Genomic DNA, 23,545 nt, shown 5'->3' with positions numbered 1-23,545 from the left:
AACTAAAGAGAACTCCAGGAACACAGAATGTTTAAGACACGTCATCACTGGCTTCTCTCTCAGAACCGGGGTTTCCGGTCATTGCTTTACAGTTGACCAGTCCGTGTAAGTGAATTTAATGTAAAATATCGGTATTCATCAACACAAGTGTGAACAGGAGCTATATTTCATTTGATTAGCTTAAATTTAAAAAATAAATATTAATTAAATTACATTAAAAGTGATTCATATTAATTAAAATCTAATCAAAATTGTATTTAATTATAATTTAATTTAATTTAAATTAAAAAAATAGCTTAAATCAAACACAATTATACCTATTTTAAATTAAACTGGCAAATTGCATTGCATACAATTAGTTTTGAATTAAAAATGAAATAGCCATGAAATCAATTTTATTTATTCAATTATTTTGGTGATCATTAAATTTACACTGGTCTGTCAAACAAATGTGGTGCTTTGAATTGACGAATAATTTCCACAGACATATTAATCAGTAGTGAAAACTGTCTTTTCCCAATAGACAAATTGACAAAGTATTGTATTGTTTGTATTCGTTGTTCAATTGTCCATTTGGTAAATTAACTATCTAACTAATATGATTTTAAAAGTTCCTTATCATTGTTTTTTTTTATTTTACTATTCTGATTTTTAACTTCCGCAAAATTGCCAGAAGCTTCTGCTGAAAATGAAAATGTCACAGCATGGGAGGGCAGTCTGCTTGGTCTGTTCTGTAATTTCAAAAAAGAAAATTCCTGTTCCTTTTTCATCCACAAAAAGTAAAGGAGAGCTAAGAGCCAAACATGGCTCGAGGAGTCCTTAAATATTTAACAAGGTTATTGATGGTGCAAACCACCTGCTGCAGCACTACAGAATCTACTGCAGGCCACATCCAGCCATCTGTTTACAGGTTGGTCAGTAAGAGCAGGGTGAAACAAATATACATCTTGAATATAGGATTGTGTGTATGAGAAGCTTTTGAAGTAGATTTCAGGAAGTAAGGATCAAGTATGCCGGGCAGGGTCGCTGTAGGAGTGTCGTCCTACTGAAGAATTTAACACATTAAATAAAAGCTAGTATGCGATTTATCAAAGCCCTCATATGATGTTACATGTCATACATCATGTACTAATACTTCATACATCAAATACCACTTCACAAATAATAAAAGTTGTGAACTCAGTATGGCCAAAAAAACTCAACAAATATGATTTTAAGTGGTATCCTGGGGTTTTTTTCTTGATACTGTCACACATATTGTACTGTGACAAAACAGTTATGCCCCGAAAAACAGTCATTTCCAGGACAAAAAATCTATTTGATTTTGTTTTTATGCCGTGTTTTCTCAATTAGTGCATGTGGAAAAATAAACCTTGCATGAAGGGAACATGTTACAGGTGTCTGCTTTTATTACCAGATAATATAATTCCAAGTTCAATCTAAAAGCAAAGGCTCCTTTTTATCTATATTCATTTATTATTTAATTGATTGATCAAACATGACTGTAATTGAATTGAACAAGGTGAAATGTGATTATTTAGAATGTCAAAAATTAATAGAGTTGGATCTTTTTTCTAAGTAGCTCAGCATTAGTACTGCTATCAAAACACAGCACTATATCCATTATCCATCATTAATTATTGATTAACACATTGATTTTCAAACATAAACAAATGTCACCAAGCAGAAGCATTCTGAACAAGGTTCTCCCTGTGTACATTTGATGTTGTTTTGTGGCACATTGGTACTGGTACTTCATAGGATTTCCTAAAAACCACACTACTAATAACCACCATAAATCACAGCTTCATGTGGCATGTCAATCCATTACAATGGCAAAAGAATGACAGAGAAAGTCTCTTGTACCTGTCAGCATAATAGTGATGAACTTACCTGTACCACAAGTAGTGTAAGATTAAGCGGAATGGCCCTGTAAGAAATATATCACAGTTAGCAATAATAATAATGACACTATGACATATTTTTATTGATCCTCGTATAGGCCGTATCTTATCACATCCTAAATTATGATCTGAACCTGCAGTAAAGGACACATAGGACCTGGAAATCGGTCTCTTTACCCAGAACCAGGCAAAAAGCGTTCAACTACACAAAACTAGAAAACCTTTCAGGACCGATAATCATGTTCATCGATGATTCTGGCACCTCCTACTGTAGGTTATGTGAAAAATCTGTTTTCTGGACTATAAAGACAATCACAACAGTTTTGCAAACATAATCTTTGCGGTTATGATATTTAATGTATAAAATAATTAAACATGTTGCAGACTGAGCAGTCTTTGATAAGAAGCCTATAAGTATGCATCCTTTCTTTATTTCAGATTTGGGAGATGTTGTTTATGCTCCAAAACACAGAAAACAAGTCACACAAAACAGGCAAAACAACAGAGTTACTGCAACAGAAATGCTAGTCTACTTTCCAGTCCGATCCTACCCTGTATTTGTGGAAGCAAACACCTGGGTGGGTACATCAACACACGGCCATGTGCTGCATACATGTACTCTGTGATGAGGTGAGGTGCCCCCTCTCGGCCTGCAGAGTATCACAATAAAATAAAATAAACTGAACTTACCTGTCACTGCTTTTGCAATGAGTGAGGTGTTGTGCTCCTTGTTGCCTCTCAACTGCAAATGTTAGAAAGTGACATGTGAGTTTCATAGTCTCCATTCAGTATTTGTTAACTCTAATGAATGTATGAGAGCCCTAAGTTAGTCCAGCAGACTCATACTTTTGGGATCTAGCTAGTTAAATGGAGCAAAATATCTTGATGTTAATTTCCCATATGCACAAGAAACTATGATAACAAAAGCTACTACAATGCATGTCAATGTGAAATGAGAGTAAGAGGATTTATCCAGACATGTAGCAGTGGCTGTATGCTACGTGGCTTTGAGCGGCTGACCCCCATCATCATAGAGTTTGTCTTTCCCGAGCCATTTTTACAAATAAATGTTCAACAAAAGACCTAAACACTGAACTAAAAACGTTAACAAAATAGAAGTCTTACTGACCTGAGTGTCTGTCTCTGGTGGCCATTCAGTGATGACAAGTAAATCGTACAAAATGTTTTCATCTTCGCCTTCAATCAGACTTTCTTCAGCCATGTTTACTTGGCCAGGCTGTCAAATGCCTACGGCGAGTAGCGCTGGACAAAATACATGAAGGAAACCGCGTTTGGGAAAATACAGCTAACCATTGAAGATAATCTGTTTCATGGCTTGAGTTTGCTTACCATGCTATATATTAACGAATTTTTTATTTTATTTACCTCACACCAAAAGCTATGTGTGTAGTAAAATATTTAAAGTATTTTAAGAACTATTTCACTAAGCGGAACCAATGACATGAGGCTGCTCGGCTGGCGGGCGGAACCATTAAAACAGTTGCACCGAGCCGAAAACGATGAACACGTCAATGCTACATCCGGTGAAATTGCATTCGCAGCAGCAATAATGGCAGCGTTTTCTGGTAAGTGCATACCAACTTCATTATATTAAAGTCTCATTCGTATTTAACTTAAATTAAAAACGACTTTTAAAAGCTATGTCAACGTACTAACTTAATATTATGTCTTTTTTTCAAAAGAAATGGGGGTTATGCCTGAAATCGCGCAGGCTGTGGAGGAGCTGGACTGGCTGTAAGTCTCTCTGCAAACCTCAGACTGGGCTGCTTTCTTCACGAGCACATCATTATTACAAAAGCATGCCTTTATTGTCATATATGTCCATGTGGTTGTTACCTGTTGACACTGAACTGATGTATTTCAGGCTACCCACTGACATCCAGGCAGAGTCTGTTCCCCTTATTCTTGGAGGAGGAGATGTACTTATGGTAGGTTTACCTCTTTATTTCTGTTTTTATTCTGATAAAAAGTTTGTACAAAGCAAGTTTAACATTTATTTTTATATAATTTTTAGGCAGCAGAAACTGGCAGCGGTAAAACAGGGGTAAGTACTTGACAGCCACTCAGTTTTAAAATACTTCTTTACCTCTGCTGTTTGCATCAACAACATCAGACCAAGTGACATACTAAAAGTGTAATCGTTGTCATCCTCAGGCCTTCAGTATCCCAGTGATCCAGGTCGTGTATGAAACCCTGAAGGATCAGCAGGAGGGCAAGAAGGGCAGAGCCTCAGTGAAGACTGGAGGAGCTAGTGAGACCACTTTAATATCAGTGACTTAAATGGTTGCATTCTGTGTGTTTTGTTATGACAGCTAAAACGTGTTGGTAACAGAGCGGGTCTAATAGACCTAGTCAGGCCAGTATCACGGTATTAACTATTATAAAAAGCAGTGGTTTGAGTTCTGCAGATATGTTAACCTTCTGTTTCTTTGTTTTCTTTCAGTTTTCAACAATTGGCAGATGAATCCTTACGACCGCAGTCCAGCTTTTGGTAAGAGGATAAAAATACGCATCTAATGTCACATTTCTGCTTTGTTCTTTGTCACCTCTCCTCATTTTCACTTTTTACTTTTTACCTCTACAGCGATTGGTCCAGATGGACTGTGCTGCCAGAGCAGGGAGTTTAAAGAGTGGCATGGCTGTCGCTCTACAAAAGGGGTCACCAAAGGTTTGTAATGCACACAAGTACTCCAAAACGAGACAAATAAGGATTTCAAGACAACATGCGTGCATTTCACAGTGAACTAAATGTTTCTTTGATTGACTTGCAATGGAAGGATCGTTTATGTGTTATGCGATTGTTATCTGTCCATGTCTTTCTTTGTCCAGGGAAGTACTACTATGAGGTGACCTGCCATGACCAGGGTTTGTGTCGCATTGGCTGGTCCACCAGTCTGGCAGCCCTGGACTTGGGTATGCTCCTCTATACTTCACAATCTCCATGCTGTAGAACATATAACAGCTAAACTAAACTGTCTAAGAAGAATAATAACCTAATCCTCATGAACTCTTTTATTTCTTTGCAGGAACTGATAAGTATGGTTTTGGTTTTGGTGGGACTGGAAAAAAATCCAACAACAAGCAGTTTGACAGCTACGGAGAGGTGACGATTAATCAGTGAACATTTATACATGTAAAATAATTTTGAGGATCATTTTCAAACATGTTTTCTGTTTCCTCTTTGTAGGAGTTCACCATGCATGACACTATTGGATGCTACTTGGACCTTGACAAGGGCCAGATGTCCTTCTCTAAAAACGGTGCTGTCTCAGTAGTTATCACGCTCATTATCATGATTATGTAGGACAGCTGGGCTCGGTGTTAAATGGCAACATTACTCATGTTTCTTGCCCCCTTTTCTCTGTTTTCTTCTTTCAGGCAATGACCTGGGTGTGGCTTTTGAGATCCCTCAACCCGTGCAGAGTCAGCCCTTCTTTGCCTCCTGTGTGCTCAAGGTACCACATCAAGATAATGGTACAAAACAAACAAACAGGTGTCAGACGTACACCATACAAATGAATCTTTTTCCTTATCCGTTTGCCAGAATGCAGAGCTGAAGTTCAACTTTGGAGGAGAAGCCTTTAAGAATGCCCCTAAGACCGGGTTTGTCACCTTGGACCAGGCGCCAGAAGGCCACACAGTCAAATCTTCTCAAGCAGGTGTGTGGAGGCAACCTCATTTTAAGTGATGCAAGAAATAAACCAAATGTGATTGTGAGATCGATATCTTACAGTGAAATAGAACCAAAGATTATTTTAGGTTAGACCAGGTAATGTAGTTCTTTTCACAATATTTTCCAAGTTTTTTTTTTTTTTAAACAAGCTATTTAAGTTACATTTTTACCATTGTTGACACACCTACGCATTTATTTGATATTCAAGTGTTCCATAACTGTCTTTGCTCTGTGTTTGTGCAGGCAGTGCCAAAGTGAGTCAGGCTAAAGTATCATCCAACGCACCCAAAGCCCTGATCCTGGAGCCATCTAAAGAACTGGCAGAACAAACCCTCAACAATGTCAAGCAGTGTTCGAAATATGTGGATAACCCCAAACTCAGGTATGACTCCACGGAGCTGGTATCCATATTTGTTAGCGCGGATATCATAAAACCATGAATTGTGCAGAAATGCATGTGTAGGTAAAACCAGCAATACCGAACCACGTCAAAATCAATCCTGCATAATTTTTAACAGTGCTATACTTTACTCATTGCATGCTGTGTTTGGCTTTGTAATTCTTGTTTTGCACCAGCAGATGGAGCCAGTGCTTAGTTATAAACGATGATGTCTGTATATTTGTTATTACAGGACCCTGCTGGTGATTGGTGGCGTGGCTGCCAAAGACCAGCTGGCTGCTCTGGAACAGGGGGTAGGTGACATGAACTGTGTCCAAACAAACATTTAATTTACTCTAAAAAAACAGAGTTGAAGCAGTTTTAATTAACAGATATCTTTCTTTTTTTTTTTGCCATGTTCTCCTTTCTTCCCTACTGCTTTTTTGTGTCACCTTATAATTAGATTGACATTGTGGTGGGAACACCAGGAAGACTGGACGACCTCATATCTACCGGGAAGCTCAGTCTGGCCCAAGTCCGCTTTCTAGTCCTGGATGAGTGTGTATGTACAACACATCAAGAGTATTTCCTGTATCATCAAAAGCATGGAATTGAAAAATCATTTTGAATGGTTGCTTTACACAACAATCTCTAAAGTCACTCACCATTTTGTCTCTGTTCTCTGTGTCCTTTAGGACGGCTTACTGTCTGCAGGCTATACAGACTTTATCAACAGGATCCATAACCAGATCCCTCAGGTCACTTCTGACGGCAAAAGACTGCAGGTAAAATGAACGTGTGACGATAAACATTTCGGTGACGACCACTTTTAACAGTAATGTCGGTACTTAACAACACCCTTAGATGACATTTAAAGCAGATGGGGTGCAAAATAAAATCTGTAATTAAGATAGGTGGAAGTCCAATTGAACTACGTCAGTTTACTCCATGTGCATCAGTTGATTGCTCCTCTTCCAGGTGATTGTTTGTTCGGCCACGCTGCATTCGTTTGACGTGAAGAAGCTGTCCGAGCGGATCATGCACTTTCCCACTTGGGTGGACCTGAAGGGGGAGGACTCTGTCCCCGAGAGCGTCCACCACGTGGTGGTGCCTGTAAATCCGAAGAACGATCGGCTTTGGGAGCGCGTCGGCAAGAACCACATCCGGGTGAGTCCCTCATCTTGCCCCAAAGACATGCGATGAAGGGGAGGGAAGATGCAGCAGGGATGTGTTTCGCTGTTGAATAGATGATTCAACACATTTTAAAGCTTGTATGTTGTTAATTTCTCTCCGTTTTAGATGAATGTGTTGACAAAGCTTTTCTCTTTTGATTTGTTTTGGATAGACCGATGAAGTCCATTCCAAAGATAACACCAGACCAGGAGCCAATTCTGCAGGTAAGAGCAGAAAGGAAGCACACTTTGGACCACTTTACTTCATCCCTCTAGTTTGATGTGTTTAATACAGTCCCAATATATCAATGTTCATTCCATTAACAACAACACATATAGTAATTTTATGCATAAGTTGTTATTGAGAACAAAAAGTGTATGTGTGCATCCTTAGAAATGTGGTCAGAAGCGATCAAAGTGCTGAAGGGCGAGTACACAGTGAGGGCCATCAAAGAGCACAAGATGGACCAGGCCATCATCTTCTGCCGCACCAAGATTGACTGCGACAACATGGAACAGTACTTAATTCAGCAGGGAGGAGGTAGGAGGAATTACGGGACGGACGTTTTAAAAGTGGGAACACCCCATTGCATACACACTCCTCTCAATGATGATGTAATCCATGTTTGATGCCATGGCTAAATATAATTGGTCCCTTTTCCTTTAGGTCCAGACAGTAAAGGTCACCAGCTCTCCTGTGTCTGTCTCCATGGTGATCGTAAGCCAATAGAGAGGAAAACTAACCTGGAGCGCTTCAAGGTAAAAGCACATCAATGTTTTAATTACCTTTTTGTCGAATTACAACCGGCGATGGTTGAAGATCTTCTTCTGTTCTCAGAAAAAAGAAGTGAAGCTCTTGGTCTGCACAGACGTAGCTGCCAGAGGAATTGACGTCCACGGAGTTCCTTATGGTAAATATATTTGATATCTAATGTATACTTACATTCCTATATACCTTTTTCAAATGCTGAATATATATATATACCGTGTTCACTACAAAAGATTGTTTAGCTGTAAATATACAAGTATACTCTGTTCCTCATTTTTCTCCAGTGATTAACGTCACCCTGCCAGACGAGAAGCAGAACTACGTCCACCGTATCGGCAGAGTTGGAAGAGCAGAGAGGTAAGCATGAACTTTCTTTTTTTTTTAGTTTTTCTACTGTGTGAAATTTCTATTCTATATCTGTGTGTGTATATATATATTTATTTATTTATTTATTTATTTATTTATATATATATTATATATTTATATTTATTTATTTATATATATTATATATGACCAAATGATTATGTTTGTAAAATCACATTCATGTATCCAGTTCATCTTCATTGCAACCTGAAACTTTCACATAATATACCTTTTTTAAATGTCCTCATCACAATGTGATTCAACTGAAAGAATATTTAATTCTATTATTGACTTCAAAATCATCTCATTTCCTTTTTAACTCGCAGAATGGGGCTGGCCATCTCCTTGGTTGCCATGGAGAAAGAGAAGGTTGGATGGATTATAGGAATATGCCGATAATTAATTTTGATCTTGCACAGTTTTTGAAAAAAATCTGTCAAATTTAATGTGTCTATTTGTGCAGGTGTGGTACCACGTTTGCGCGAACCGAGGCAGAGGCTGCTACAACACCCGGCTGAAGGAGGATGGAGGTTGCACCATCTGGTACAACGAGAAAGAGGTGAACAAAGTGGCAGACACAAACTTAAATCAACCTCGTGCATCAAGTACAGTTTGCTATTTGAATTACGACTCATTCAGCTGAAGTGATTTGAGAGGAAAACGGATGCATTTGTCATCTTGACAGAAATGCCCCCCTTGGGTTTGATGGGTGTGTCTGATGTGAAATCCAATACATTTATAGAGAAGCCCTTGTGATCAGTGTTTCCACTGAAAGCTCAAGCACACACACATTTGAACTTAATACATGTGTCACTATATGACATAACACCCATCGTGGACTTTCAGTTCTAATTGTGTGACTTGTTCCTATCCCTTTCACCACAGCTCCTGTCAGATATTGAAGAGCATCTAAAGTGCACCATCACCCAGTGTGAGCCAGACATCAAAGTACCCTTGGATGACTTTGATGGAAAGGTCACCTATGGTCAGCGCAAGGCTTTGGGAGGTAAGTGTGCTATAAAGGGACCACTGTGTGCAAGCACTGGCTTCATGAATAGCAACCAATCTTCCAGTTCACATTTAGTTAATCAAAATACAAAATATCTACAATTTTTACATGAATTGGCCGTATATTCCCTTCTTGTATGATGAGCTTGACCAATAAACCTGTTGCTCTATAGGTGGTAACTACAAGGGCCACGTGGATGCTCTGGCCCCGACGGTCCAGGAGCTGGCAATCCTCGAGAGAGAAGCCCAATCTTCCTTCCTCCACCTGGGTTACATGCCAAACCAGCTTTTCAGAGCCTTCTGAACAGACCCCAACTAGCTCATCACTGTAGGCTGTAGATAGATTTTCATGTTGCACCAACAGGATACAAGTCTTTATGCAACCAAGCAGCAGTGTTCAGTGTCATCTCAAGGGTCTGTTTTCCTCCCAGACAAACATATAAACATAACTCATAAATCATTTGCTGTACATGAAATGTATATTGAAAGGTGTCCTTGGCATCTAGTGCTAACGCTAATTCAAACCTAATTTGTTGGATTTTGTGTTTCGTTTTCTGATTGATATGGTTGAATGAAGTATTTAAGTTTCCTTATGGAGGTATTGGCTAAAAAGTTGATATATGTAAGTGTCTGGGTGTTATCTGAAATAAACTGTAATATCCTGCTCAGTCTGAGTTCATTTTCTAGAAAGGAAGGAAATATCTGCATATATTAGGAACGCCTCTTCTGTTAATTCATTAATTTACTGCTGGCTTCACCAAATCGTGGACTGTTAGTGAAGGTTATATCCCAGTAGATCTGGACCCCTGACCAATGTCTGATAAATAATGAAAATAAAGAGGCGAATTATCTTTAGAAAGCATTTTTTTCTTCTTCTGACCGTTGTAGCTGGATTGGTTTAGCTTTCAGGTCTATGAACCTTAAAACCAAGAGAAAAAGGGTTACTCTAAAGCTCTGTTTGCACTTTTTCTGGAAGAGGCACTTTGATTTATTTTACACAGAAGATATTGTCTAGTTTACCTTTACTTAAAATGTGCTCCTTTATTTCATTGTCCTCTGACTAAATTGTAAAGAAATGGCCATTTGTTTTCCATAAACCCGATACAAGTTCAATGCGTTTTTGTGTTATGACTTTCATAGTTCCAAAATTGACAATAAATATTGATGAAATGTTATGGAAATGTTGTTGTTATTTTGGTTTATTGGATAGATTGTTTTAGGAGGATACAATTTATATTTCAGAGGTTAAGACCTTTGCTGGGATGAAATTTAAGTAAGTGAACCTCTTGGAGTTATAATTTAATACCCCTGATTTTATGATTTAAGAATTTAAGGTTGTAAAATTGTTTCCCCCCAAAATGGTAACTTAATAATAGACTGCCGTGCTTTTGATGATTTGTTTTAATTGATTTACAGTACCAGTCAAAAGTTTGGACACACCTTCTCATTCAACTACTTTGAAGAATCTAAAATATAAAACATATTCTGGTTTGTTGAGCATTTGTTTGTTTACCACATAATTCCATATGTGTTCCTTCATAGTTTGGATGTCTTCAATATTAATCTACAATGTAGAAAAAAATAAAAATAAAGAAAAACATTGAATGAGAAGGTGTGTCCAAACTTTTGACTGGTACTGTATAAAGTGCTATATAAAACAGTTTTGGGGGGGAAAGCCATCACTAAAGTTATCCTATAATCATCTCATATTTCTGTAAAAAAAAAACTTGCTTTTATTTTGAAATCCATGCGTCCTTCGTCACTTCCAGGGAAGGCTCTGGACCGATTCTTCCCTCATTTTCTTCCATAGTTCAGAGACTTTACACATTAATGCACACATGAAGACATCACATTGGAAACAGTGCGTGTAGTCAACAAGGAAGACGATTGTTTGGCCTACATTTGGTACGTATTTGCACGTTTGTTTCGTCATATTTCGATCATGGTTGTGCTTTGCACAGAATGATATCATGGCTGCTCGGCCTGTTTCTTTTTCACCCAATTCACTGTGTACCAAACAATGATCGTTTTCGTGCATAATATATAAACAATCTAAAGAGCAACCCCCTTTGAGTCGTGGAATAATGTTTTTCCTTGTGTTGTCACGTTAAAGCCTTTGTTCAACAGCACATAGTATATAATCCTGCAGGTTTAATAAGAACTAGAAAAATGCATTTCCTGCAGAAAAATGTGTTGGAATGCAGAAATCAGTCACACAGCATTGCTGAATGTGTGGAAGTTTGAAATGACTTTCCTGAAAAAGCCCAAAAGCCAAGAACTGCACTGCTGAAAAACCTGGTTGCAAAGATGGAAGCTGAACTGCATCATCAAAAGAGGCAAAGAGCTGAAATACAATGAAGAAAACTGTTCAATTCAATTGAAATGAAATGAATTGAAGAAAACTGAAAATTAGAAATGATGTGTGAGAGAGTGAACGAGATTGAGAGATTAGAGAGAGAGAGACAAACAGGAAGAGAAAAAGAGAGAGAGACAAATAGAGGAAGAGAAAAAGAGAGAGAGAGACAAACAGAGTGAGACAGACAGACAGTGAGAGAGACAGATAGATGGAGAGACAGACAGACAGACAGAGAGGAAGAGAGACAAACAGGAAGAGAAAAAGAGAGAGAGAGACAAACAGAGGAAGAGAAAAAGAGAGAGAGAGACAGATAGATGGAGAGACAGACAGTGAGAGAGACAGAGAGAGATAGACAGAGAGACAGACAGAGAGAGAGACAGATAGAAAGAGAAACAGAGAGAGAGAGACAAACAGAGGAAGAGAAAAAGAGAGAGAGAGAGACAAACAGAGTGAGAGAGACAGACAGACAGACAGTGAGAGAGACAGATAGATGGAGAGACAGATAGATAGAGAGACAGACAGAGAGTGAGAGAGACAGAGAGAGAGAGAAACAGAGTCAGAGAGAGAGACAGACAGACAGACAGAGAGTGAGAGAAACAGAGAGACAGACAGACAGACAGAGAGTGAGAGAAACAGAGAGACAGACAGAGAGAGAGACAGACAGAAATTATAACAATTCCTCTGCCTGAATATCTCCAAGTCATTTGTGTATGTGTGTGCCAAACTGCACTAATTAGCGCACATCAATCACCTGCCAGCATGACAGGTTACCATAGCAATATTACTTCAAAGAGAGTCACAGGTGCATAGGCTTAACATGCATCTCAAACTACTACTGATACTCCTTTGCTCAGTTTTCACTAAATACCAGACCATGAGAAGCAGAACGACTTGATGAACAAGAATATGTAAATATTGTGTCTGTAGTGTTAAAAATGGTGGCAATTTAGACACGGGGTACGGTTCTCTGTGCAAGATCTTTTTGGAGTCTGAATTAACATGGGTCTCTATGGAGTAGATAGCTGGACTTTCTCTCACTTTCAGGCTGCTGTGACCAAATATGTAAGTCTGTTGGATTCCACAGTGTTATGGGTGTGACTAAGACTAGTTTATCTACATCCTGACCAAAAATGATGCCTGAAGACTGAAAATTGTGGGGATTCTGCCAACTTAAAAAAAAAATTGTGCTTCACAGGATTCCCGAGCTCCTCTCACTCTGGCGATGACATCACGCACTCTAAACTACGCAATACACACCCATTATAAACTCAGAAAAGGTCTGAAAAAAGCATAAAACATAAGTGTGATTATTCAAAAAATTGTACAAGATATTAAAAAGCAAGGTTTTGTGAACATTTGAGAGTTTAAATGGTGTCTCTAGCTGAAGGTATGGGGGGAACAGAAAGCTTTCAAAGTTGAAGAAGTTTGAGAAGATTTGAGGATTTTCCCCATAGGGAACCATTAAATGAAAAATATGAATATTGCTTAATATTTAAAAAAGCATAAGAGATAGAAATGAGAAAAGTCATTGCAGGAATGTCCTGAAAGAGCTGAATAGTTTGATAGTTGAACGGTTTCTGAAGCTGAAAGTATGCAGAACTAGTTAGATGCCAAAAAACGTACGGAAGAAAGAACAAAAGCTTTAATCTTCTTCTTATATTTCTTCCGTATGTCTTTTGGCATCTAAACTACAGAAACCGTTGAGCCATCAAATTATTCAGCTATGATATAATATATGGGTGCTATGACTTTTCTTAACCCTTAAACTTTTAATGATTAAGCTTTTTTTTCTCTATGGAGAAAATCTTAATCCTCTTAAACTTCTTCAACTTTGAAAGCCTAATGCTTCTGTATACTATCAGCTACTGACACCATTTAAACTTTAACACGTTGAGAAAGCCTTCAACTATTAAGCTATGATTCAGCATTTTTAATATCTTTTACACTTTTTACAGTCTTACACATTTGACTCCATGTGCCCGAAAGCAACATGAACTCCAACCAACTGCTCCATTAGACTCCATGTTAATTCTGACGACAATTTCTCAAAGAAAGCAGATAGTACCAGTTTTCTAACCTGCTCTGAAGCTAACATTTTTTAAAACAACAAACATAAAAAGTACATCTCTGCGCTCGTCAGATTCTTATCTTTCGGAAGATATCGATATGTTGTCCATTGGAATTATGGTTTTACGATTGTAGGTAGGAGTTTGACAGCTAGTTTTGTTCAAAATCAGTGTCTGCTCTCCCCTCTCTTAATTAGTCTGCTTCTCGACCCAGGTGCTCCCTCACCATGGCAACCAGTGACACGCATGCACAGAAGCGTGTGCGTGTGCGTGTGTGTGTGTGTGTGTGTGTGTGTGTGTGTGTGTGTGTGTGTGTGTGTGTGTGTGTGTGTGTGTGCGTGTGTGTGTGTGTGTGTGTGTGTGTGTGTGTGACCTATGAATCTCACATTTCAAACACCACAAACATAAAAGATAAATCAACGTGATGGGCAGAGTCTTTTCTCTCTATTGATAATATTATTTTGGCGATTGGACTCAAATATTTTTTCATATGTACCTTAAATTAACCTCAAATTAACCCCAAACTAACCCTCATGGTCACATTTTAAACACATACAAACATAGCTTTAAACATGGCTCCACATTCTATTTAATTAAAACCAACCAACTGAAGTCTTGGAGAGGAGACGCAGTGTAGGGATTTTGGTGATAGCTTTGATTAAGCAGGACAAAGAGTGTGTGTCTGTGCATGTGCATGAGCGTGTGTGTGTATTTCGCCCCATTACAGAAAGCAGTAGTTTTTTATTCAAAATTGAAGTTTACTCTGATTGGATGAACCTTTTACCCAATGAATCTGCCGTTGCTGGGGGGAAACGGACAGCGCGACAAATCCGATAAGACTCTTCTGATAGGAGAAGTGTGATTGGCTCGTTGTTTTATGGCTTTTGTTTAAATACTGTTCTTCAGCTCTTTGACTTCTCGTCTTAGGTGAATTGCTGTTGACTCTCATTAACTGAGTACTTAGCTAGCTAGCTAACTACATGTATAGTTCAGGCTCATAGATTAGTTTTTTTGAGATTGAACTATACAAAATTGCTGACATTTAAGATTGTTTCCTGTGATTTTACGGAATTTAATGCACTGTGGGTTGATAATGTGCTGCTCGCTGCTTTAATTCATATCTGTTGTGACTGGCTTCTACCACACACACACACACACATAAAACATATCAACATAAAAATTACATCTTGTTCGGCAGAGTCTTTTCTCTCTGTTGATAATATTATTTATGCGTTTGGACTTACTTTTTTTTCAAATGTACCTCAAATGAACCCCAAACTAACCCTAAATTAACCTCATTGATACAGCTGTCTCAGAACTGTTAATATATGCAACGTCTTCGGGCAGTAGCAGCCACACAAATTTTCTAGTTTCTCACTACAGTGTCAACCCTTTTCATACACAGTCTGTCATCGCACACATTCTGTGGCCTTCAAATTAATAATCTTGGTTTGTTGTTAAGCGGCGATAAATGTTAAGTATTTCCTCAGTGGTCAGTTCAGATCACGTGACTCATAGGTTAGAAGTCAACCAGGAAAGACTGTAGAGTGTGTGTATTTCTCCATGTAGTCAGACAGAAAGCTCCTCTTCTTTCTTCCTGTGCGTTTGTGCCTTGGAGAGCCTTTGCTAGTAAGTTTTGTTACTTTTTCGGTTTTGTGCGAATGTGCATATAAATAATCTGTAATTCATATGTTTGTATTAAAAAACAAACTACTTTGTAATAACTTCATTTGCTTAGGTTAAGACATGCAAAGCCAAACTAAATGTAGCTTGTCATAATATGTGCATGGAGGCTATTTGTAATCAATGAAGATTTATGTGTGCTGCATTTTGAGAACAATTTGTAACGAAAGCATTGTAACTTTGTATCTGTTTCAGTTTTACAAAAAAGGATAAGAAGACAAAAAGAACTCAGTAAAACACCTAAACTTTACTCTTGTGTTCGACTTTCTTTGAATCCTGTTGTTAGCTATCTGTCAGTTTGTGCGTACATGGAACACGCACCAGGGACAGAATACAGTCTATGGTCAAAACATACCGGATTCGACATTGGAGTCTCTTTTAGGAAACAAATCCACTCGCGTTTGATACGTGTTTTGTTGTTTATGTGTTGAAACAGGAAGGGAGCAAGTTGCCCTTTTGAAATAATAAAGTTGGTTTAAAAACACATAATTGTCTTTGGAACCTGTTTTGTGTAGACATGAATTAAGTAAAACATTATTACATATTTCTATAGGTTAAGCTGCCCAGTAGGCTTAAAATGAGATTTAAATTTACCAGCTGCAACATTAAAGTGATTAAAGTAAAAAATATACAAATATTGATACTGAATATTTGAAACTGAATCAATACTCATTTCTCACAATATCAATACATGGGTCAGTTGCGCTTTTTGCGCTTCTCTTTTCTTCTGACAGCAAGTTGACACACACAAACACACACACACACACACACACACAAACACACACACAAACACACTGCTAACTATATTATAATAAAAAGCCCTCAATGTAGTGTCAAACACTAGTATACAAGCAAATGCATCAATTATTATAATTCAGTGATATGATATTCTGTACTGGGCCTTTCTGCATAATGAGTACTTTTATTTTGGAAACGTTAAGTCTATTTTCATGTTAATACTTTTGTACTTTTACCTACTAAGATTTTAATGTAGCACCTTTACTTGTAACAGAGTATTTTCTACACTGTAATATTACAATACTTCTTCCACCCCTTAAACTCTGTTTTGGAGGGGCCATGCGAGCGTTGCACGCATGCGTTAACAAACTTTTCAAACTTGTTTCATTCAGGGTTGCACTGTTCCAGTACCGTCCCATCGCTGATTGGGAGGATGCCCAACTAAGATGCAGATATGCAGTGCGGGCCAGACATGTTGGAGGAACACTTAGCTAAGCTAAATCCTGTTTTACGAGGTATGTAGCAAGCTGAAATCACTACAGAACAGAGAGTAATGCAATGTACAGAGATCATAATCCAAAAGATGTGGGTTCATTTAAATCACTTTGACAGATATCTAGACTTTACTCTAATATTATCATGTAGTGTCCATGGGGTGAGATTAGAGTCTCTTTTACACAGAGATACCACAACACTTTTGTTAAGCAGGTCACCGGTCGCCGTTGTTTCTTTTCATAGTGTGTATCACGTTTCCTTTTTTCCCCTGAACTAAATACAGGAATGGAAGACATAGATGACCAAGAAGAATAGATCACGGTAATGGACAACATGGACACCTGCTGCCTGGAAGACAAAAAAAAGATGGATTCCAACAAAGTATGGCAGTGGCGCAATTTGTGTGTAAAGGAACATTCAAGACCTCCAGAAACATTCCATCACAGCAATAGCATAGGATTGGATTTTAATGTAGCATCCAACACACACAAAAAAGTGGACTTACAATTAGTGACAAATGGTGTCATACTTGAGGTCTGTGACTTTGCCAGAACAGTTAACAAGAGTAAAGGCAATTTTATCACTAACATTCTGGCGAACAATTTTGATCTTGGGTTGGAAAATGAACAACAGCTGAATGATTTTACTGCTCGAATTCTGCACAAAGTCAATGACCTGATCAGGAAACCTCCTCAAGATAAAAAAGAAGTTTTTACTCTCTTTGACACGTCATCAAAGCCAGAATGCAACAGCAACAATGGACTGAACATGGCATCTGCAGAGCATGAGACTGAAAGTTTTGTGGTGGAGATGGATGATACTGATGATACTGGACATGGAGATGAGTACACATGTTCACAAGCAGCATCCAAAGAATACATGAAGACGGAGAGTCTCTTGGAAGAGATGGAAGAAGCACACGGGGATGACAGTGAACATAAGGATGAATTTAAGTGTTCAGGAGAGCAGTCAGCAGAAGAACTGAAGGAGGATGTTCTTCTCCCTTCGTTTCCCTATTCTGAAGAAATGGGTCTGAACCTTGATGTTGGGTCAAAACAAAGTCTAGATCCAGGTTTGTTGACAAAGGGCGTGATGTTAGAATTGGTACACTTCACCAGAATACTGACTGCATCCTGCAGACTTATTGTTCTGGGTGTGCTAGAGCACAATTTTGAACTTAATCTCAAGAGTCGACAGGGAAAAAATCAAATTTGGTTCAGGATATTACATCTGTTGAAAAGAAGAGATCGACTTATCACGACTGGTAGAGAAATAAGCATGGAGTTTAAAAATGAGCCTTTTTCTTTCCAGACAAACACCTTCAAAGGAACCAGAGGTTCAGCACTGTCCAATATAGAAGTCAAGCAGAATCAGTTTAAGGAAGTGGCAAAAAGAAGGCAGTCTGGTTTTAAAGGTAAACGGGAAACATCAGGTGAAAGGGCAAACAAAAGGCGTAAAAGAGGACAGTCTAAAGACATGGAGACGAAGACACTCTCTCATCACACTGAATTGTGTACCACTCAAACGGCAGAGGGAGAACATTGTCAAACTTGTCCTCTATCAGAGTTTGATCAAGACTCCTACACTGGCAATGAATGTGACAAAGAAAGGGAGGAAATGGAAGAAACACAGAACTACCACACTTGTTCTCAAGGAGAGTCTGATCTAGACTCAGGCAAAGTTCCACACTCTGGAAACTCTGGCAATCAAGATCTCTTAAAAAAGACCAAAAGTTGTCCTCTGAGCTCAGACATCTCTATAGAATCAGAAGCAAGTTGTCGGAGAGTTAGTATGCCTTTACTCACCACCACCTACATCTCATCGAGTTTACCAATTGTAAACACAAATGTCAAGTCATTGACATATCCACCTGATGAAACAGGGCTTGGTAAAAGTGAAGAGCAAACACAGACTCCCAAAAATGCACCAACTGAATGTGACATGGAACAAGAGGAAATGGGATCAGAGAACATGTGGAAGATGCGTGCTAACCGTGTAAAACAAATCCTCTCTGCAAAAGACTTGGGTACATTCTTAAAGTCCCAAAAGTTTGGCCTTGAATTCAACGTTGGATTTGGCCCAAAGCAAAACTTCAGTGTTGACTCTTTACCTGATTCTATCCTGCTTGAAATTGCTAAATTTGCCATAGCAATGAATTCATCCCAACAGAATTTCATCATGGAGATACTTGAGTACAATTTTGACATCATCCTGGAGAGTGAATCCCAGAGAATTGTTTTCGCATGTGAAATTATGGAAAGAGTAAGACAACTGAAAGATTGTGAAGATGCAGTCAGATTCTCAAAAGAGGTCTTTGAACTTCATGGTCCCGTACCATCAACAAGTATTACAAATCAGGGTGTGGGCAGTGTCAACGGTGAACTCAGCAGCATATCGAGGATGGAAGAGTGTGATGTCGCCTGCGGGTTTCCTCCTCATTCACAGTCTGAAACTAAAGAACATATTTCACAAAAGAGTGTGGATCTTTATCCCTTCTGCAAGGAAATTAGTCTGAAGTTAGATGTAAACTGTAGTCGACCAATTAAGAAACTGGATATCAACAAACTGACCTATGGAGCAATGACTGAAGTGACAAACTTTGCAGAAAGGTTGTGTGGAACATTTGAGCAGATTTGTGTTGACATCCTAAAACACAATTTGGATCTTGGTTTGCAATGTGGAGATTCTGACCTTGCCAGAAGTATTGTTGCACGAATTCCTGTTGTACTGGAGAAAAGGAATTCTTTAAAGGCTACATATCATGGAGGCTACAAGAAAATAACAAGAAATGACTCCTCAACAAACGTGAAACTTGATTCCCAGAACAACCCAAATTCAGATGCAGTTTGTGCGGGTTCTTCCCAGGCTCCAATCACAGACCAAGATGTAGGCAGTTCCTCTGACATTGAACACCAAAATGAGCTCAAATTAAAGCTGTGGCAATTGCGGGCCAATCATATTCAGGAAATCCTCTCAAGACCTCATGAGGAACATTGTCCATTTTATTCTTACTCAAGATGCAAGAAACTAGGCATTGATTTCAATGTGGGATCTGGAGTAAAACAGAATCTTGATCCCCAATTACTAACCAATGGCATCATGGTTGAACTTCACAATTTTGCTGGAGACCTACTAGCAGCCCAAAACCATTTCATCACAGAGATACTGGAGTATAATTTTCATCTGAATTTCAACGATGAGTTAAATCGCATTGCCTTTGTGAAGAAAATGAATGACCGAATAAGAATAATGAATGTGAGTAGAAAAAGCAAAATACCTCGATTGAAAATGCAGTTTGAACTCCCTGACACAAATTGCACACCAGAACCTACCCATAGCAGAGTTATATATTGCCCCAAATGCTATCAAGTCAGAAATCATAAGCATCGTCAGCACGACTCTGACTCTGGTCACATGCATCATCCTCGTCCACATACCATGACTGATACAGGCTCTGCTGATGTAAACTGGACTGCACAAAAGCCAGCAAAGCATCTGTCCTCCACCTCCTCAGCAATAGAGGAGATGATAATGGACTGTTACCCTCTCTGCAAGGAAATAGGTTTGAACCTGTGTGTGGACAAAGACCAACCAAAAGATAAGCTTGACACGCATGTATTGACGCAAGGGATTATGAAGGAAGTGGCTAAGTATGCAAATACATTGTGTGGAATGAAATATAAGATCATTAATGATGTCCTTCAACACAACTTCAACATTGACATGCAGGGGCGAGAAGTAAATACTTTATTGTCCTTCTACACAGAGTTTAAACAAAATGATGGCTTTCTCACATGGCTCAATGACGTGTACGTCATGCAACCGAATCCTAGCAGTCAACCAAAAAGTGTAAGGAAAAAGAAACGGACAGCTGCCGTGCACGGAAGTGAATTGATGGAAAGTATCAAAAAAAGACAGCTGACACTGCAGACACAGGAGAAAACGGCAAAGACAAATACTCTAAGTAAAAGAAACCGCTTGCCAATTTTCACTGAAATTAGTTTGAACTCGAGAGAGAAAGAAAAACTCGGCCTGAAGCGATTGAACAATTCTACGTGTGACATGGAACAAGAGGAAATTGCAGCAGATAACTACTACACCTGTCCTCTACAAGAGTCCGATCTAGACTCAGACGAACTGACAGACTCAAAAAACTCTGGCAATGAAGATCACTTACGAAACCCAAAAGGCTTTTCTCTGATCTCAGACAGCTCATCTACCTTACCAACTGTAAACTCAAATCCAACCCCCCGGTTTGCCAGCCAACCTGATGAAAGAGGGTTTGTTGGAAGTGAAGAGCAAACACAGACTCCCAAAAATGCACCAACTGAATGTGACATGGAACAAGAGGAAATGGGAACAGACAACAACATGTGGAAGATACGCGCTAATCGTGTCAAACAAATCCTCTCTGCAAAAGAATTGGGTCAATTCTTAAAGTCCAAAAAGTTTGGCCTTGAATTCAACGTTGGATTTGGCCCAAAGCAAAACTTCAGTGTTGACTCTTTGCTTGATTCTATCCTGCTTGAAATTGCTAAATTTGCCATAGCAATGAATTCATCCCAACAGAATTTCATCATGGAGATACTTGAGTGCAATTTTGACATCATCCTGGAGAGTGAATCCCAGAGAAATGTTTTTGCATGTGAAATTATGGAAAGAGTAAGACAACTGAAAGATTGTGAAGATGCAGTCAGATTCTCAAAAGAGGTCTTTGAACTTCATGGTCCCGTACCATCAACAAGTATTACAAATCAGGGTGTGGGCAGTGTCAACGGTGAACTCAGCAGCATATCGAGGATGGAAGAGTGTGATGTCGCCTGCGGGTTTCCTCCTCATTCACAGTCTGAAACTAAAGAACATATTTCACAAAAGATTGTGGATCTTTATCCCTTCTGCAAGGAAATTAGTCTGAAGTTAGATGTAAACTGTAGTCGACCAATTAAGAAACTGGATATCAACAAACTGACCTATGGAGCAATGACTGAAGTGACAAACTTTGCAGAAAGGTTGTGTGGAACATTTGAGCAGATTTGTGTTGACATCCTAAAACACAATTTGGATCTTGGTTTGCAATGTGGAGATTCTGATCTTGCCAGAAGTATTGTTGCACGAATTCCTGCTGTACTGGAGAAAAGGAATTCTTTAAAGGCTACACGTTATGTAGGCTACAAGAAAATAACAAGAAATGACTCCTCAACAAACGTGAAACTTGATTCCCAGAACAACCCAAATTCAGATGCAGTTTGTGCGGGTTCTTCCCAGGCTCCAATCACCGACCAAAATGTAGGCAGTTCCCCCGACATTGAACACCAAAATGAGCTCAAATTAAAGCTGTGGCAAGTGCGGGCCAATCATATTCAGGAAATCCTCTCAAGACCTCATGAGGAACATTGTCCATTTTATTCTTACTCAAGATGCAAGAAACTAGGCATTGATTTCAATGTGGGATCTGGAGTAAAACAGAATCTTGATTCCCAATTACTAACCAATGGCATCATGGTTGAACTTTACAATTTTGCTGGAGAGCTACTAGCAGCTCAAAAGCATTTCATCACAGAGATACTGGAGTATAATTTTCATCTGAATTTCAACAATGAGTTGCATCGCAGTGCCTTTGCACAGAAAACTATGGAAAAATTTAAACTAAGGAATGCGAGTAAAAGAAAATCTCGAATAAAAGTACAGTTTGAACTCCCTGACACAAGGTGCACACCAGAACCTACCCATGACAAATATACATATTGCCCCAAATGCTATCAAGTCAGAAATCATAAGCATCGTCAGCACGACTCTGACTCTGGTCACATGCATCATCCTCGTCCACATACCATGACTGATACAGGCTCTGCTGATGCAAACTGCACTGCACAAAAGCCAGCAAAGCATCTGTCCTCCACCTCCTCAGCAATAGAGGAGATGATAATGGACGGCTACCCTCTCTGCAAGGAAATAGGTTTGAACCTGTGTGTGGACAAAGACCAACCAAAAGATAAGCTTGACACGCATGTATTGACACACTGGGTTATGGTTGAAGTGGCTAGTTTTGCCCAAAGATTGTGTGGAAAAAAATATAGGATCATTAATGATGTCCTTCAACACAACTTCAACATTGACATGCAGGGGCGAGAAGTATATACTTTATTGTCCTTCTACACAGAGTTTAAACAAAATGATGGCTTTCTCACATGGCTCAATGACGTGTACGTCATGCAACCGAATCCTAACAGTCAACCAAAAAGTGTAAGGAAAAAGAAACGGACAGCTGCCGTGCACGGAAGTGAATTGATGGAAAGTATCAAAAAAAGACAGCTGGCAATGCAAACAAAGGAGAAAACAGCAAAGACAAATACTCTAAGTACAGGAAACCGCTTGCCAATTTTCACTAAAATTAGTTTGAACTCGAGAGAGAAAGAAAAACTCGGCCTGAAGCGATTGAACAATTCTACGTGTGACATGGAACAAGAAGAAATTTCAGCAGATAACTACTACACCTGTCCTCTAGGAGAGTCAGATCTAGACTCAGACGAACTGACAGACTCAGAAAACTCTGGCAATGAAGATCACTTACGAAACCCAAAAGATTTTTCTCTGATCTCAGACACCTCATCTACCTTACCAACTGTAAACTCAAATCCAACCCCCCGGTTTGCCAGCCAACCTGATGAAAGAGGGTTTGTTGGAAGTGAAGAGCAAACACAGACTCCCAAAAATGCACCAACTGAATGTGACATGGAACAAGAGGAAATGGGAACAGACAACAACATGTGGAAGATACGCGCTAATTGTGTCAAACAAATCCTCTCTGCAAAAGAATTGGGTCAATTCTTTAAGTCCAAAAAGTTTGGCCTTGAATTCAACGTTGGATTTGGCCCAAAGCAAAACTTCAGTGTTGACTCTTTACCTGATTCTATCCTG

The 23,545-nt window shown here is 38.9% G+C and overlaps 3 protein-coding genes across 3 annotated transcripts in view; 2 read left to right on the top strand and 1 right to left on the bottom strand.

Annotated features, from left to right (window-relative positions):
• Positions 1-3,136, bottom strand: part of nbas (NBAS subunit of NRZ tethering complex) — a 151,866-nt gene extending 148,730 nt beyond the window's left edge. The window contains 3 exon segments of the mRNA XM_054618448.1: positions 1,894-1,930; positions 2,595-2,646; positions 3,034-3,136. Coding sequence (XP_054474423.1) covers positions 1,894-1,930; positions 2,595-2,646; positions 3,034-3,126 — 182 coding nt within the window. The 5' untranslated portion in view covers positions 3,127-3,136.
• A 281-nt stretch (positions 3,137-3,417) lies between these two features.
• Positions 3,418-10,420, top strand: ddx1 (DEAD (Asp-Glu-Ala-Asp) box helicase 1). The gene is made up of 26 exons (XM_054618197.1): positions 3,418-3,490; positions 3,608-3,659; positions 3,790-3,853; positions 3,940-3,969; positions 4,080-4,176; positions 4,369-4,416; positions 4,510-4,593; positions 4,755-4,838; positions 4,952-5,028; positions 5,113-5,185; positions 5,304-5,380; positions 5,470-5,584; positions 5,842-5,980; positions 6,231-6,291; positions 6,441-6,539; positions 6,673-6,762; positions 6,956-7,144; positions 7,323-7,374; positions 7,544-7,690; positions 7,817-7,908; positions 7,988-8,060; positions 8,203-8,275; positions 8,608-8,650; positions 8,745-8,840; positions 9,167-9,287; positions 9,463-10,420. The coding sequence occupies exons 1-26, from the start codon at positions 3,475-3,477 to the stop codon at positions 9,591-9,593; spliced, it is 2,223 nt and encodes a 740-aa protein (XP_054474172.1). The 5' UTR covers positions 3,418-3,474; the 3' UTR covers positions 9,594-10,420.
• A 648-nt stretch (positions 10,421-11,068) lies between these two features.
• On the top strand, positions 11,069-22,463 carry LOC129107568 (uncharacterized). Its single transcript, XM_054619072.1, has 4 exons — positions 11,069-11,194; positions 16,525-16,647; positions 16,911-21,728; positions 22,336-22,463. Exons 3-4 carry the CDS (start codon positions 16,952-16,954, stop codon positions 22,461-22,463), a joined length of 4,905 nt encoding a protein of 1,634 aa, XP_054475047.1. The 5' UTR covers positions 11,069-11,194; positions 16,525-16,647; positions 16,911-16,951.
• The last annotated feature ends 1,082 nt before the right edge of the window (positions 22,464-23,545 follow it).

Source organism: Anoplopoma fimbria, chromosome 18 (genome assembly GCF_027596085.1).
Source record: "Anoplopoma fimbria isolate UVic2021 breed Golden Eagle Sablefish chromosome 18, Afim_UVic_2022, whole genome shotgun sequence".
NCBI classification, from domain to species: Eukaryota; Metazoa; Chordata; class Actinopteri; order Perciformes; family Anoplopomatidae; genus Anoplopoma; species Anoplopoma fimbria.
The sequence above is the reverse complement of the archived record's forward strand: the minus strand, read 5'-3'. Positions and strand labels throughout refer to the sequence as shown.

What these genes read in the sequence shown, in the direction of transcription:
- LOC129107568 (XM_054619072.1), top strand. Translation starts at nt 16,952, where the DNA reads ATGGACAACATGGACACCTGCTGCCTGGAAGACAAAAAAAAGATGGAT. An exon ending in AGATTCTGATCTTGCCAGAA is followed by an intron (nt 21,729 to 22,335) that starts GTATTGTTGCAC and finishes CCCTGACACAAG; the next exon opens with GTGCACACCAGAACCTACCC.
- ddx1 (XM_054618197.1), top strand. An exon ending in AGTTTGACAGCTACGGAGAG is followed by an intron (nt 5,029 to 5,112) that starts GTGACGATTAAT and finishes TCCTCTTTGTAG; the next exon opens with GAGTTCACCATGCATGACAC. An exon ending in TGGCTGCTCTGGAACAGGGG is followed by an intron (nt 6,292 to 6,440) that starts GTAGGTGACATG and finishes CCTTATAATTAG; the next exon opens with ATTGACATTGTGGTGGGAAC.